Below are 16561 nucleotides of genomic sequence, written 5' to 3'. Positions count from 1 at the left end.
CCCGCTCCGTGGACCGCGGCCTCCGCCCCGGTGCCGGCGGAGGTAGGGGACGAAGCCACTGCGTAGGGAGCGCCGGGCCCCGAGGCCGCGGGACACGAAGGGCGGCCCAGGCCATGCGCCTCCGCGCTCCAGGGAAGACGAGGTGGCTCAAGGCGCCGCCCCGCGGTTGCAACGGTCCTTCCGCCGTCGAAAGTCGCCGGGCGCCGCCGCACGACGCGAGGGGGCGCCTGAGCCGCGTCAGGGACGAGATGGCCGCGGCTCGCACCAGCGCCGCGCAGCGCCCCCGGGGCCGGCCGGGCGGCCGAGACGCGAGGACGCGGCCCCGCGGGGGCCAAGCCGGCCAGAAACGCCGGGGCGGTGGGAATCCGAGCCGAATCCCCGCGCCCCACTTAGCGGCCGCGCACGCCAGGCAAGTGACAGGGCCTCGGTGTGTCCAGCTCGTGTCTGCGGAGCGGGGTTCGCTGCCGGCGTCTTCCCCACGGAGGGCGTCTCTGCCCGTGTGCCTTAGAAACGCCGCCCCCAAGCCCACCCGGGTGGGCGCCGAGGGGAAGCCGTCCCCGTTCACTCGGCACAGCCCGGGGAGCCCACTCCGGCCCCACACACGCGGGACCCGACGGACGGCCAGGGCATCCGACCGGCCCCCGGCCCACGCTGGGCCCCCGTGGGAGGAGGTGTCTGGCGCCGCCCACCGCACCCCCGCGGTGAGGGCCTGGGGGAGGGGCTGTGTGTTGGCGGTTGCCATGGTTTTGCCCCGAGTTCTGGAGCCCACCTGCCCACTCCCCAAGAGGTTCAGAAGCCTGAGGGGACACGAGCAGGGCCACCTCGGAGCCTGCCAGCACACCTGTGGAGATGGAGGCCTCGGATGGGCAAGGGGGTGAAGGGGACAGGCCACTGGAGAAGGTGACCACGCGGGTGGGAGCGCCGCGGGACCTGGGGGGCTGGCGTCGGAAAACACGGGATAAGAAGAAGAAGAAGACAAGGTGGTGGGGTCCCGGAGCTAGCCCGAGGCCACAAGAACAAGCGGACAGGACGTGTGTTCCTGGCAGGGGGACGGGACACACTGTTTGGCTGTGAAGACACACGTGTTGTGGTCTGTGTGTGGCCGTGGCCATGGCCGCGTGGTGGGTGTGGCATGTTTAAGAGTTCACCAGCCAGAGCCTCGAGTGTCCTGTGCCTCCTCCATCCTCCTTCCCGTGGTCTCACCTTTGAGAGTGCTCTGGACTTGGAACTTTGTCGGCCCAGAACACAGACGGCTCAGTGCAGGCCTGTGGTCTGACGTGCGGTGCCGTCGCCTGGCCACTCTGCTGTCTCCACGCCTTTTCTCGTTTCTTTGCCCCACTTTGACTCAAAACGTTGTTTCTCATCATCACCGTCGGGGAGGTTTTCTGCCTGCCCTGACGCACAGCGTGATGCAGAGGTCTGGAGATGCGGAGCTGGGCCCCGGAGCTGGGCAGTGGATCGGTGTTTGCTGGACCAACGAGCACACGGACCCTGCTCTCAGCTAACCTCACAGAACGCGTGGGGGCGTAAAAGGAGTTCATGTTTATCCAGTGCGCTGCAAAGGGACCCTGGTGTAACATGCTGGGCTGACTGTTCTAAGTTTTCTGAACAGAGAGGTTTCCAGAGATGGCTGTGTTTACCCAGTGCTCACTCCTAGCAGTTCTGTGTCCGGAAGGAAGTTCCAGGGAGAGTCATTTGGGCCAGCGTTTGCCCAGCCGTGTCTCAGGAAGAGAGGCCCGAGCCCCAAGGTTGACTGCTCCCTGCCTCCTCCCAGGTGACGAGCGTGCCCTGCGTAGGGAGGAGCTCCAGCACGACCCCCCCGGGAGGCTCCCTCGTGCGCCATGCTGAGGGCCTGAGCCAGGACACCTTCAAAATTGTGAGTGGAGCCCTGTCCCTTGTCGCCCAGGGGTGAGGGAGCTAGGGTCAGGAATGGCACAGCCTCCGACCCACGTGTCTGCCCCACTTGTCGTGCCCTTGGGAGGAGGGGGGGAGGCCCATGGCACCTGCTCACGGAACACACACGGCCCCGCCTGGAGCGCTGCGGCTGGCTCGGCTCCCGCATCCTCACCTCGTCCTCCAGGGCTCCTCACCCTCTCCCGTTGCCTCCCCAGTGTAAGGAGTACCTAAGGCCGCTGAAGAAGTTCCTGCGAAAGCTGCGCGTGCGCAGGGACCTTCCCCAGAAGAAGCAGCTGAAGTACGTGAAGCAGAGCCTGCTGGTCCTGGGGGACCACATCGACAGCTTCCTGCAGCACTGCTGCCGAGCCTGGGAGATGAAGCACTGGAGGAAGTAAGGCAGCCTCGGCCTCCCGCGCCTGCCCCGGGCCCCCCTGCACCCAGGGTCGCACCTCAGTCAGCATCCCCCAGTCCCTCATCTCAGGGGCCTGGGGGAGGGGTGCAGGGGGACCACGTACCCACAGTGGGAAGAGGCCCCTCCAGCATCCCAGGGAGAATGGCTTCCAATGAACTCTGTGCACGTGGCTGTCCTCAGACAGGAGGTTCAAGGTCTGGCAGATCCCCACCTCTCCATCCCCCCAACCAAAAGCCAAGGGATCAGCAGGTGGAGCATTCCTTCCTGGGCGGGAGACAGAAGCTATCCAGCGCCTGCCCCAACCGAAGTCTCTCCCCGCAGGATGCTCTGGAGGTTTGTCTCCCTCTTCTCAGACCTGGAAGCAAAGCAGCTTCGCCGGCTCTACAAGTACACCAAGAACAACCAGGCAGCCAAGTTCCAGGTGAGGCGGGTAGGGCAGCTCCCGCGGGGGCCGGCTGAGGGGTGAGATGTGTTCTTCGGTCACCGAGGGAAGCTGGCAACGAGGGGCCCTCTGCTCCTTTCCGTGACTCACTGCCCCCACCTTGACCACTGCACTGGCCATGACTCTGCCTCCACACCCACACCCTGATGTTAGCAGGGCCAGGGACGTCCCTCAGGAGCCATGGCTGGAGACAGCTGGAGCCAGGTGGTAGAGCCTATGACCTTGGGGAAGTCTCCAGAGACTGGTGACAGAGCCTAGAGCCTAGCCTGGCTTTTCCAGAAACACTGGCTCTCAAACATTTTGGTCTCCGGTCACATTCGTCAGTGGGGTGGGAACAGGTGTTCAGTGCAGTGGTTAGGTCACCATACAGGAACACCCACATCCCCTATCAGAGTGCCTGCTCAGTGCTGGCTCAGCTTCTTTTTGTTTTAAAAAAACATTTTTTAGAAAAGATTTACTGCACCCCGCTGGCTAAGCCTCTGCCTGTGGCACCAACATCGCATATGGGCACCGGTTCTAGTCCCAGCTGCTCCTCTTCCCATCCAGCTCTCTGCTGTGGCCTGGGAAAGCAGTGGAAGATGACCAAGTCCTTGGGCCCCTGCACCTGTATGGGAGACCCAGAAGAAGTGCCTGGCTTTGGATGGGCTCAGCACTGGCCATTGCAGCCATCTGGGGAGTGAACTAGCAGATGGAAGAGTTCTTTGTCTCTGCCTCTGCCTCTCTGTAACTTTGCCTTTCAAATAAATAAATAAATCTTTTAAAAAAAGATGAAGATTTACTAATATTGTTGAAAGGCAGAGTGACAGAGAGGGAGAGACAGAGACAGAGAGAGATCTTGGATCTACTGGTTCACTCTCCAAATGGCTACAACAGCCAGAGCTGGGCCAGGCTGAAACCCGGGACCAGGTGCTTCATCCATATCTCCATGTGAGTGGCAGGGACCAAGGACTTGGCCACCTTCTGCTATATTAGCAGAGCTGGGCCAGGCTGAAACCCGGGACCAGGCGCTTCATCCGTATCTCCATGTGAGTGGCAGGGCCAAGGACTTGGGCCACCTTCTGCTATATTAGCAGGGCGCTGGATCAGAAGCTGAGGGTAAATGAGCCCTCTGCTACGAGATGCCAGCAGCTTAACCTGCTGCACACAACGCTGGCCCCGGCCCAGCTTCTTGTTAACACGTGCTCCAGGAAGCAGCTCACGAGCTTTGGTCCAGACCTCCCGCATGGAGGTCATGGCTCCTGGCGTTGGCTTAGCCCAACCTTGGTTGTTGCAGGCCTTTGGGGAGTGAACAGGCAGATTGAAGACCTCTCTCTCTCTCTCTCTCTTCCTCTGCCTGTCTCCCTGACTTTCAAATAAAAATGAAATTAATTAAAAAATTTTAAAGTAATTTGAAGAAAAGTTAGGACTTCTAATCATGAAATAATATAAATACATATTTTTAAAACCTCAGCAAGTGGCAGTTTCTAAATTGCTCCGTGGAGTCTGAATGGTCTCCAGTGAACCTTATGAATTGCCAGACATTTTAGCTGTGGCACCTTTAGGTTCACAGAAAAGCTGAGTGGAAGCACAGGGAGTTCCTGGTCTTGTAGGTGGAGTCGCACAGTGCGCGGCAGCGGCGTTTTCCACCCACTGCCCTCTCTCCCTTGCACTCAAAATGGGCCTCACTCTCTATAGGCGGTCAGAATATTTTAAATTATGGTATGGCGGTGCCGCTGTTGCACTGCACACAGGCCAGATTCTGCTGCTGCCTAAGGAGGACAGGATCTCAATAAAGGAGAACCCACGAGGAGACAGCTCACAGCTCGGCCTCCTGCTCCCCCAGGTCCTGGGTCCCCGCGGCTGTGACTCTCGCCCCGTCCTCTTTGCTGGGCCTGGGTGAGGTGCGGCCCGACCACCGCAGGTTCTCACTAAGTCCAGGGCCGGGGCTCCAGAATCCGGTCTCTCTCTCAGCACGGTGCCCTCTTGCAGGTGGCCTTCAGCCCCTTTGACGCACCAGAGAGATCCCTGCTGGCCACCCGCGAGGACAGCCTGCCCAAGCTGTGCAGCGCCTGGGGGCTGCGCGGCAACATGAGCGGCATGAAGGAGAGGCTGTCCAGGATGCAGGCCCCGGGCCGGGAGGCCGCCCTGCCCGCCAAGCCGCTGGCTCAGCCCCAAGCCCGGAGAGGTGAGAGCCACCGCACGAGGGGGCTGCCGTGGGCGCTGGGTGTCTCCCTGGCACAGATCAGGCAGCCCGAGCCATGGCCCTGAGCCCGACAAGTTTCCTTCTCTCCTTTCTACCTTCTCTTCAGCCTGTATTTTTTTTTCTGTCCTCCTTTCCTTCCCTTTCTCCACTTTTTCTTTTCTTGTTTTAGCTCCATCTGCTCCAAGATGGTTATTATAGAAAGTTTAAAACATACAGGTGGGGTTAGACCTGGTGGGTCAGTGGGTAAAACTGCTGCTTGCAACGCCTGCGTCCCATATAGGAGCTTGGGTTTGAGTCCAGCTACTCCGCTTCTGACCCAGTCTCTGCCAGTGCGCCTGGGAAGGCAGCAGAAGTCACCCCTGGGGGAGGCCACGATGCAGCTCCTGGCTCCTGGCTCCTGGCTCTGACCTGGCCCAGCCCTGGCTGTTGTGGACATTTGGGGCAGTGAACTGGCAGATGAAAGATTTTTTTTCTCTCGCTCTCTCTAGCTCTGGCTTTCAGATAAGTATAAATGTTCAAAAATAAATACAGGGGCCAGCACCTTGGCTCACTTGGTTAATCCTCCACCTGCAGCGCCGGCATCCCATATGGGCGCCGGTTCTAGTCCCAGTTGCTCCTCTTCCAGTCCAGCTCTCTGCTGTGGCCCAGGAGGGCAGTGGAGGATGGCCTAGGTGCTTGGGTCCCTGCACCCGCATGGGAGACCAGGAGGAAGCACCTGGCTCCTGGCTTCGGATTGGCACAGCGCCAGCCATAGCAGCCATTTGTGGGGTGAGCCAATGGAAGGAAGACCTTTCCCTCTCTCTCTCTCTGTCTCTCTCTCTCACTGTCTAACTCTATCTGTCAAATAAAAAAATTAAGTAAATAAATGCATACAATGTCCAGACAGGAGCAGGTGTCTGGTCTGGCAGCTCAGACGCCTGTTTCCCATACAGGAGGATGTGAGTTGGACGCCCAGCTCTGGCTCCTGGTCCCGGCTTCCTTGCAGGGCAGGTTCTTGGAGGCAGGGAAACGGACTCCAGTGAATGGGTTCCCGCCATCCACCCGGGAGACCTGGGCTGCGATCCGGGCTCCTGACTTCAGCCTGGGCTGCCTGCAGCCACTGCTGCCATTTGAACAGTGAACCAGCAGGCAGGAACTCTCCTTCTCCATCTGCCCCCCCCCCACCGCCTTTCATATAAAAAAAAAATCGCCTTTTAAAAGAAAGCTTTTTAAAATATTTATTTATTTGAAAGAGAGACAGAGACAGAGACAAAGGGAAAGCGTCCATACCTTGTTTCGCTTCCAGCATGGCTGAAGCTGCTCGGCTGGGCCAGGCTGAGGGCGGGAGCAGGAACTCCATCTCCATCTCCCCCCGGGCGCCAGGAACTCAAGCACTTGAGCCATCACCCATCGTCTCCCAGGTGCATTAGTGGGGAGCTGGCCTCGAACTGGCACTCCTGGATGGGATGCAGGCGTCCCAGGCTTGGCTTTTCCCCTCGACCCACGACACCACCCCCAAAACATTGCTTCTCAAGTACAGGCAGAGCAGAAAAGAAGAAAGGACCCCCTCCACGTTCCCGTTTCCTCAGCAGAGCTTTTGCCCTGGTTTCCCAAACCACGCATTTCACCTGCTTGTGTCTGCATCCCCCAGACTAAGCCCTCCCCCCCGCCAGCTGCCCGCGTGTCGGGAGGATGAGGCTGCTGTCCGGCAGAGTGCGCCCCCTCCTGGTCTTTGACTGCTTGATTCCTTCCGGCACCGCTGAGCTTACCCCTCTGTGTAAGCAGGACTTCAGAGGAAAGGACACGCTGGGGATGAGGCTGGGTCCCTCACTCCAATCCGGGCGAGCCACCACCCCCAGTCTGCCTGTGCGCTCGAACCCGGGTGCTGGAGGTGTGGCCCCGTGCTTGGCAGTGGCGTTCGCGGATAGTCTCGCAGCAAGGCGCCCCTCGAGTTGGGCCAAGAGAGCAGAGAAGGGGGTGGGAGCAATCAGAGGCCAAAGCTGGAGGTGGGAAGACTTGGTGTGGCGCTGCCTGTGCCTCCGGCCCGTCATACAGCTGTGAGCAGGTCACCTTCCCTGTGCCTGGAGGAGGGTCCTCTGTGAATCGGGGGTGACAGCATCTCCCTGCCTTGCAGGGTCTCTGCGAAGAGAGCAAGGGCGTAGGTGGGAACTGAGGTCTGGTTTTCTTCTCTCTGCTCTCAGCACCCTCCCGTCTGGCAAACTGCGAGTCTCTGTGACATCATCAAGGCTGTCTCCTGACCTTGCCTTTTGCAGGTTCTTTAAAGAGGCTTCTCCAAGACCCAAAAGTCAAGCGGAAGAGGATTAAGGAAGCCCCCGGAACTCCAGAGAGCTGCCCCTGAGAGGACCGGCTGGGGCAGGGCTGGGGCAGGGGACCCCTCGCGCTGGCTCCAGCAGCTCAGCCCCTGGGGAAGGAAGGCCATCCTTATCAGAGGGACGCGTGGGTGTTCACGTGGCTGAAGGGCTGGGGAATAAACATCCTTAACACAGTTCTACTTCACGTGGCTGAGAGTCGTCATGCAGTTTCTTATGAAAACCTCCCCAGCTGCCTGCTAAGAGGCAGGGGCCTCCCACGCGGGAGGATGGATGATATGTGGCCTCTCACATCCTGGACAGCCCTGTGGGGCGGGGACAGACATGGACAGCGCAGCGGGCGGGGGCGGGGGCGGGAGCTGCGGGACACCTGGTGGTGACAAGGGCATTGATGAGGGCTGGCCAGGGGAGGGGTGAGCCTGGGGTCTGTGAGGGCGCGACAAGCTGGGCAGCCAGCCTGAGTCATCACGTGATGGGCTCCCAGTGCCCGTGGGCAGAGGCCGTGGGAGTGAGTGAGGCCAGAGAGTGAGCTGCCACCGCCAGGCCCCACTAGGATAGGGTGGTTGTTGGAGGCAGCCGGCAGCAGCTGGCAGCCCGCGAGCTGAACGCAGACCGCTGTTGGGTGTTGTCTTCCCCGGTGGCAGTCTGTGTGTGACATTTTAAGGGGGTGTGTATTTGGAGTAGTGACTAGGCTAGTACTTGGGATCCCCATGCCCCATATTGGGGTGCCTGGTTTGAGCCTTGGCTCCACTTCTGACTCCAACTGCCTGCTAATGCACACTCCGGGAGGCAGCAGGTGAAGGCTCGAGTGCTTGGGTCCCTGCCACCCCTGTGGGCCACCTGGAAGAGGCTCCAGGCTTCTGGCTTCAGCCTGGCCCAGCCCAGCAGGTTGCAGGCATTGGAGGAGTGAACCCATGCATGGAAGATCTCTTCTTTCTCTCCTTGCCTTTCAATAATGTTTTAAAAATTATTTTAATTGGCCGGCGCCGTGGCTCAACAGGCTAATCCTCCACCTTGCGGCGCCGGCACACCGGGTTCTAGTCCCTGTCAGGGCGCCGGATTCTGCCCCGGTTGCCCCTCTTTCAGGCCAGCTCTCTGCTATGGCCCGGGAAGGCAGTGGAGGATGGTCCAAGTGCTTGGGCCCTGCACCCGCATGGGAGACCAGGAGAAGCACCTGGCTCCTGGCTTCAGATCAGTGAGATGCGCCGGCCGCAGTGGCCATTGGAGGGTGAACCAATGGCAAAAAGGAAGACCTTTCTCTCTGTTTCTCTCTCTTACTATCCACTCTGCCTGTCTAAATAAATAAATAAATAAAATTATTTTAATGAGTTACCAATATTAAGACCACAGCAGGGGCCGGCACTGTGGCACAGCAGGTTAAAGCCCTGGCCTGAAGTGCCAGCATCCCATATGGGTGCCGGTTTGAGACCCGGCTGCTCCACTTCCAATCCAGCTCCCTGCTGTGGCCTGGGAAAGCAGTGGAAGATGGCCCAAGTGCTTGGGCCCCTGCACCCACATGGGAGACTTGGAGGAAGCTCCTGACTCCTGGCTTTGGATCGGCGCAGCTCTGCCATTGCAGCCATGTGGGGAGTGAACCAGTGGATGGAAGACCTCTCTCTCTGTCTCTACCGCTCTCTGTAACTCTGTCTTTCAAATAAATAAAATAAATCTTTAAAAAAAAAAAAAAAGACTACAGCAGACTTACGGTTCTCATAGAAACTCCCTCCATGTGGGCCTGCATGTCAGCAGGTTGCCGAGGCTGGTTGGCATTACAGAGGCTTGGCTGCCAGTCCCCACTCCGGCCTTGCACCTGGCGCCTTCCCTCAGTGACATCACGTGCCTGAGCCTTGGAGCCTTTGCTACTTGCTACCTGCAGAGCATGCGGGCAAGGACAATGTGCAGAAGAGAGGTTGTAGTGAGTTTATCAGAATACACAGGGTGAAGCAGATTCTGGGGACGGGTGTGGGAGATGGGGGCGGGGGAGGGAGGGAAGCTGGCGGGGCTCCTAGCTGGGGAGATGCTGCAGACCGTTGTCAGCCTCAGGAGCGCAGCAGCTACAGTCATTTCCTGACCACACGGGCAACAGCCAGGCAGGCTGTGGCCAGGGCGAACCTGGGCCACTCTTTCTCTTGGCTAAGTCTGTGTTCAGGAGTAGAGATGGTCACCAACTAAAATGAAAGGGGGCTGGTGCTGTGGCGTAGCAGGTAAAGCCGCCACCTGCCTGCAATGCCGGCAACCCATATGGCGCTGGTTCGAGTCCCAGCTGCGCCACTTCCCCTCCAGCTCTTTTCTACCGTGCCTGGGAAGGCAGTGAAACATGGCCCAAGTGCTTGAGGGCCCTGACACCTATGTGGGAGACCTGAATAAAGTTCCTGGTTCCTGCCTTCAGCCTGGCCCAACCCCAGTTGTGGCCATTTGGAGAGTGAACCAGCAGATAGAACTCTCTCTCTCTCTAATTCTGCCTTTCAAATAAATAAATCTTTAACCAAAAACAATAAATGAAAGGGAACAGCAGCTGTCATGGGGACAAGCACAGGGAAACATGAACAAGGAAGAAGGGGCAGCTCCCTGTCTTCTTTCCCAGATCCAGAGCGTCCGTGGAGCGGCCGGAGGAGAGAGCTGGGAGGATGTGGGAGAGAAGGGCAGGCCTCCTGAGGGCGTCGTGATGACCAGGGCCCGCCCAGGTTTTCTTCTCTGCGGGCTCCCAGGCCAGTCCTGGGGAAGAGACCAAGACCTCGGGCACCCCATTTGTGAGGCAGCAGCACCACCTAGAGGAATAGTGGAGCACTACGGCCTCATGCTTCCAGCCACACACAGGTGGAAGCCGATGAACAAGAAAGAGACTCAGGCTCCGGGTAGGGGTGGGGTGTTTCCCATCAGCCTTGACAGCTGTTTTGGTCTGAGGGCAAAACGGACCACTGGGTCAGGCTTGGTGGTGATGCCTTCTTAATTCTCTTCCTCAAGTTCACTGGGACCTTAGAATCCTGAAGAGGAGTCACACTTCGTTACTCTGCTGAAAATCCTCCAAGAGCTTCTTTATTTTGCTCAGAGAAGAAGTCAAAGTCATTACAGGGACCTAGAGTAAGGCCCCTAAGTTCTGTCCCCACTATCCACTGTGCCGCCTCTCTGTCATCCTTGCCCCAGGGCCTTTGGACAGGCTGTTGCCGATCTGGAATTCTCTTCTCCAAGATATGCACTTGGCCAACTCCTTCCTGGCCTCCAAACCTTGCTCAGATGTCATCCCCTTAATGTGAACTAGTTTGTCCCTGGGTGATTGTTGTTTTGTTGTTGTTTTTTGTTTTGTTTTTTTTTTTTTTTGGAGCTTTGAGATGCTTCATCTGAAGGTAATCTTTTTTTTTTTTTTTTTTTTTTTTTTTTTTTTTTTTTTTTTTTATTTTTAATTTTTTTTATTTTTTTATTATTATTTTTTTTGACAGGCAGAGTGGACAGTGAGAGAGAGAGACAGAGAGAAAGGTCTTCCTTTTGCCGTTGGTTCACCCTCTAATGGCCGCCGCGGTAGTGCGCTGCGGCCGGCGCACCGCGCTGTTCCGATGGCAGGAGCCAGGTGCTTCTCCTGGTCTCCCATGGGGTGCAGGGCCCAAGGGCTTGGGCCATCCTCCACTGCACTCCCTGGCCACAGCAGAGAGCTGGCCTGGAAGAGGGGCAACCGGGACAGGATCGGTGCCCCGACCGGGACTAGAACCCGGTGTGCCGGCGCCGCAAGGCGGAGGATTAGCCTGTTGAGCCACGGCGCCGGCTGAAGGTAATCTTAATACTATTAAATTCACAAGTGTGTTAATTTAAACACCCAATCCTATTTATCTAAAACACATTGCAAACATTATGAATATCTATTCTCTCCACATGGCAGGCGCCCATTCATATCATGGTTCAGAACAGGGAGAAGAGTCTCAGCCCAGCAGTCAGCAGGCGCTCCTTTAGCTAACATCACACATTCACACAAACACTCCCGGAATGTTCGCGAGCATTGTTGACAGACTGCGTTGTGCTAAAGACTCTGTACTGCAGTGTAGGAAAACAGAACCACACAAACATGGGGGAGTTAACAATTCCTTAATTATCTATCCCTGCTGCCACTACCACTGACGGTGCACTACACCTGTGCCATGAGCTGCTGAGCCACAGCAGGTGCAAGCCCTCAGGAATGCACGTCTAACTGACGCCAGGCCACGCTCATCAACAGCTGCACCTTTTGCAAATTGTGGCTGTGAGATCCTGAACAGGAGGGAGGTTTCCCGTGGGAGCCGCAGTCAGTGTGCTGACCATAGATGACCATTCCAGCAGATGGAAGATCTTTCTCTTTCTCTCCCACTCTCTTCTTTCATAAAATCAGAAAATAAAAAGAGAGTAAAAAAACATGCTAAAAACATTAAATGTAGCTCTCACTTTTACAAAATTTTTAGGGGTCGGTGCTGTGGCATAGCAGGTAAAGCCGCTGCCTGCAGTGCTGGCATCCCATATGGGCACCGGTTCGAGTCCTGGCTGCTCCACTTTTTTTTTTGACAGGCAGAGTGGACAATGAGAGAGAGACAGAGAGAAAGGTCTTCCTTTTTCCATTGGTTCACCCCCCAATGGCCGCTGCGGCTGGCGCACCGCGCTGATCCAATGGCAGGAGCCAGGTGCTTCTCCTGGTCTCCCATGCGGGTGCAGGGCCCAAGCACCTGGGCCATCCTCCACTGCACTCCCGGGCCACAGCAGAGAGCTGGACTGGAAGAGGAGCAACTGGGACAGAATCCGGCGCCTTGACTGGGACTAGAACCCGGGGTGCTGGCACCGCAGGCAGAGGATTAGCCTATTGAGCTGCAGTGCCGGCCGAGGCTGCTCCATTTCTGATCCGGCTGTCTGCTGTGGCCTGGGAAAACAGTAGAAGATGGCCCAAGTCCACATGGGAGACCTGGAAGAAGCTCCTGGCTCCTGGCTTTGGATTGGCTCAGCTCCAGCCATTGTGGCCAGTTGGGGAGTGAACCAACAGATGGAAGACCTCTCTCTCTCTGTGTGTGCCTCTCCTTCTCTCTCTGTGTAGCTCTGACTTTCAAATAAATAAATAAATCTTTTAAAAAAGTTGTTTTTTTTTTTTTTTTAATTATTTGAGACACGGAGAGAGATATACTGCTTCCATCTCCTGGTTCACTCCCCAAATGCTGGTTGGGTCTGGGCTGAGGCTGAAGCTGGAAAACAGGACTTGGTTCAGGTCTCCCACATGAGTAGAAGGAACCCAATCTTGCTTGGGGTCAAGGGCCAGAGCAGAGACGAGGCCCCAGGCACTTTGAAATGGGACAGAGTGTCTTAACTACCAGGCCAAATACCTGTTACCATAGCTATCTTTTGGCTATAGGGTTATAAATATTTTTTAAAAATACTTTGTAGTATTTTCTTTTTTTATTTATTTGACAGAGTTAGTCAGAGAGAAAAAGACAGAGATAAATATCTTCCCTCCGCTGGTTCACTCCCCAAATGGCCGCTATGGCCGGAACTACACCGATCCGAAGCCAGGAGCCAGGTGCTTCCTCTGGGCTCCCATGCAGGTGCAGGGGCCCAAGCACTTGGGCCATCCTCCACTGCACTCCGGGGCCACAGCAGAGAGCTGGACTGGAAGAGGGGCAACGAGGACTAGAACCTGGCACCCATATTGGATGCTGGCACCGCAGGTGGAGGATTAACCAAGTGAGCCACGGCACCAGCCCCTGTAGTACTTTTAAATACAATTAATATACACCCCCTCTATGGAAAAAAAAGAAAGAAAACATTCTTGGCTCTCTGGTTGAGTTGACAGCCCTGCTCCACTGCAGCCCAGTCCAGGGAGAGGGGTCCCTGGGTCTCCTCTTGGGACCTTCCCTCATTTAACACTCCAGCCCCGTCACTTCGCCCGACTTCCCCCAGCATCTCCAGCTGCTGCCGGGACCAGCAGCCAGGGAGCTTGGGGATGGTTACCGTGGCTTTGCGAGTGACCAGAAGGAAGGACATGGCTGTTTGTCAGCGATCCTGCTAGGAAGTGGCAGAAATGGGGTGTCACAAGCCCTCCATCGGGGAGGAGTTAGGAAACAGATGTGGACGTCCTGGGGGAGGCTGGGGCCTGAGTCTGTCCACACCCCACCCTGAGCTCAGCGAGGGAGCTTTTCTTACCATTGCTGTGCTGAGATAACACAGAGCCGAGGGGCTCAGAAAGGAGGCACGCGAGTGGGGTTGTGGGCTTTGATGTCCTGGGATCTCACCGTGTGTGCAGTCCTCTGGCGCACTCCTGCCCTGGACCCGAGTCTGCCCCGCTCTGACTCAGCACACCTTACCGCGCGTTCCTGTCTTCACGTTCTTTTGTCACATGGGGATGACACTCACCTCACAGGTTTCCCTGAGGATGAAATCAACACATAGCAAGGTCTTCAAGAAAGTCACAGAAAATGTAGATTATGGAGTTCAGGGTTTTTTGTTTGTTTGTTTGCATCAAAATAAATAGCTAGAGTTACAGTTTATTTATTTGAAAGGCAGAGTGACAAAGAGACCGACGGTATCTCTTCTATGCACTGTTTGACTCCCCAGATGCCCACAGCAGCCAGGAGGAAGCCAGGAGGTCTGGAACTCCATTTGGGTGTCGTACGTGGGTGGCAGGAACCCAAGTATCTGAGCCGTCCCCTGCTGCCTCCCAGGGCGTGCATTAGCAGGGAGCTGGACGGGAAGGGGGGCAGGAGTTGACACTGGCGTCCCACACAGCAACTTGCCTGCTGCACCATGAAGCCCGCTCCAACCTCATCTGTTAATGTCATCTTCTGTGCTTTGTGGAAGCCCTGAGAGAAACATCACAGGCACACACTTGGCACAATTGTGAACTCCCGTCCAGCGGTGGCAATGTCTTTTGGCTCATCAGCAAGCCAGAGGCCCAGCAAACGGGCACCAAGCATCGTAAGCCTTTCCTGTTCAGGTGGTTTAGAATAGCTTCCAGTGGAGCTGGTGCTGTGGTGCATCGGGTTAAGGCTCTGACCTGTGGTGCTAGTATCCCATATGGGTGCCTGTTTGTGTTCCAGCTGCTCCACTTCCAATCCTCCAATCCAGCCCTCTGCTAATGCAGGAATTTTTTTTTTTTTTTAAATAGGAAGAAAGGAACATTTCCAGAGCTCACCCAGGCACTTGAATCGGTTTTACTTAATCTTCATGATAACCAGAGAAATATTTAGTACTTATCTGGCAGGTAAGGAGTCAGGCGCAGAAATGGTGTGATGGCTCCTTGGGACTCTGAAGTCTCTGCTCTCGTAAACACCTGCCTCCCTGCAATTCTGTCACCTCTTTCTTTTAAAAGCTGCTTTTAGGTAAACTGCATGTTTAAAAATATTTAGTTGAGACACACAGTGAGACAGTCTGAGGTCGTGTTCCCCCTCTCCTTCCGATCCAGCTTCCTGCTGCTGTGCCTGGGAGGCAGCAAGTGAAGGCTCCCATAACTGAACGTGGGTGAGTGGATGGAGTTCCAGGCTCCTGGCTTCAGCCTGGCTTAGCCCCAGCTACTGTGGGCTTTGGGAAGAAAACCTCTCTGCCTCATCATTCTGCCTTTCAAAAACATATGAAAAGAAAATCACACACACAAACTTTTTTAAAGGCTCAAGGTTGGGGCCAGTGCTGTGGTGTAGTAGGCTAAGCCTTCTGCAGTGCCAGCATCCCATACGGGCACTGGTTCATATCTTGGTTGCTCCTCTTCTGATCCAGCTCCCTACTTATGGCCTGGGAAAACAGTGGAAGATGGCTCAAGTGCTTGGGCCCCTGTACCAGCTCGGGAGACCCAGAAGCAGCTCCTGGTTTCAAAATGGCCCAGCTCCAGCTGTTGTGACCATTTGGGGAGCAAACCAACGGATGGAAGACTTTTCTGTCTCTTCCTATCTGTAACTCTACCTCTCAAATAAGTAAAATGCTTGAAAAAAAAAAAAAGTTCAAAGTCATTCAGAGATGTTTTAAAAACAACCAAGGAAGCAGGTTGGCCTGCTGTCTGCAGCATTGGGATCCCTTATGAGCACCAGTTCAAACTTCGGCTGCTCCACTTCCAATTCAGCTCACTAATGCACCTGGGAAAGCAGTGGAGGATGGCCCAAAGTGCTTGGGCCCCTACATCCATGCGGGAGACCCAGATGAAGCTCATGGTTCCTGGCTTTGGCCTGGCTCAGCCCCAGCTGTTGTAGCTATCTGGGGGATGAACCAGTGGATGGAAGATTTCTCCCCCTCTTTCTGTAACTCTGCCTTTGAAATAAATAAATTACATCTTAAAAGGGGAGTTGTGGCGAACAAAAATTTTCAGTATCGTGAAGAGGGCAGGCAATGAGGCTGGGCTATTTCAACTGAAGTTGGGATTTAGTTTAAAATTTTCCTTCTAGTAGCTCAGATTGTGGCTCATTGCCTGTAACTACTGGGTGATTAAAAGTTGTGCTGCCGGTGCTGCAGCTCACTAGGCTAATCCTCCGCCTGCGGCGCCGGCACCCCGGGTTCTAGTCCCGGTCAGGACGCCGGATTCTGTCCCAGTTGCTCCTCTTCCAGTCCAGCTCTCTGCTGTGGTCCAGGAGTGTAGTGGAGGATGGCCCTTTCTAACTCTGTCCAAAAAAAAAAAAAAAAAGTTGTGTTCATTTTTTTTTTAAAGGATTTATTTAATGTATTTGAAAGTCAGAGTTACAGGGAGTCAGAGAGAGAGGTCTTCCATCCGATGGTTCACTCCCCAGACAGCTACAATGGCCAGAATTGCGCTGATCCAAAGCCAGGAGCCAGGAGCTTCTTCCGGGTCTCCCACGTGGGTACAGGGACCCAAGGACTTGGGCCATCTTCTACTGCTTTCCCAGGGCACAGCAGAGAGCTGGATTGGAAGTGGCACAGCTGGGACTCGAACTGGTGCCCCTATGGGATGGTGGCACTGCATCTCATAATTTGACCTCCTCATTCATGTGCAGAAATGAAACACAAAGAGGGTTCCTTTTAATAAAGATGCAGAGCTGGAATTCAGATGCACATCTAGGGGTTCCCCCAACATCCCCAGCACAAAGTTAACAGGTGTCTCTTCTGAGCTATACGGCCAGAGACAGGAATGGCAGTTAGTTGGTACAGACTAGCCCATAACATCAACGGAGAGCCCGTCTGCTCAAAGTGCTTCCAGGAGCCCCGTTTGCAGATGCTGTTTCCATGTGCCTCCTCCGCCACATACCCTCATTTTCCTTGACAGCAGGCCTCTTACTGTAGTTCAAACAGTTTGCTCAGAGTTCATTAATGAAAAGTCTGTAAAGCTTAATGAAACTCCCAGTCCCAACCCAAAACAATCACAACTAAACTGGAAACATGTA

The 16561-nt window shown here is 55.6% G+C and overlaps 1 protein-coding gene across 1 annotated transcript; it reads left to right on the top strand.

The window, feature by feature from the left end:
* Window positions 1-1759: 1759 nt before the first annotated feature.
* CHCT1 (CHD1 helical C-terminal domain containing 1) lies at window positions 1760-7408 on the top strand (the record flags this gene model as incomplete). The annotated part of the gene is made up of 5 exons (XM_062175084.1): window positions 1760-1876; window positions 2112-2287; window positions 2630-2729; window positions 4719-4914; window positions 7185-7408. Coding segments are annotated over 5 exons (675 nt in total), but the record flags the coding sequence as incomplete, so codon positions are not given.
* Window positions 7409-16561: the final 9153 nt, after the last annotated feature.

Source organism: Lepus europaeus, chromosome 18 (assembly GCF_033115175.1).
Source record: "Lepus europaeus isolate LE1 chromosome 18, mLepTim1.pri, whole genome shotgun sequence".
Taxonomy (NCBI): domain Eukaryota; kingdom Metazoa; phylum Chordata; class Mammalia; order Lagomorpha; family Leporidae; genus Lepus; species Lepus europaeus.
The sequence above is the reverse complement of the archived record's forward strand: the minus strand, read 5'-3'. Positions and strand labels throughout refer to the sequence as shown.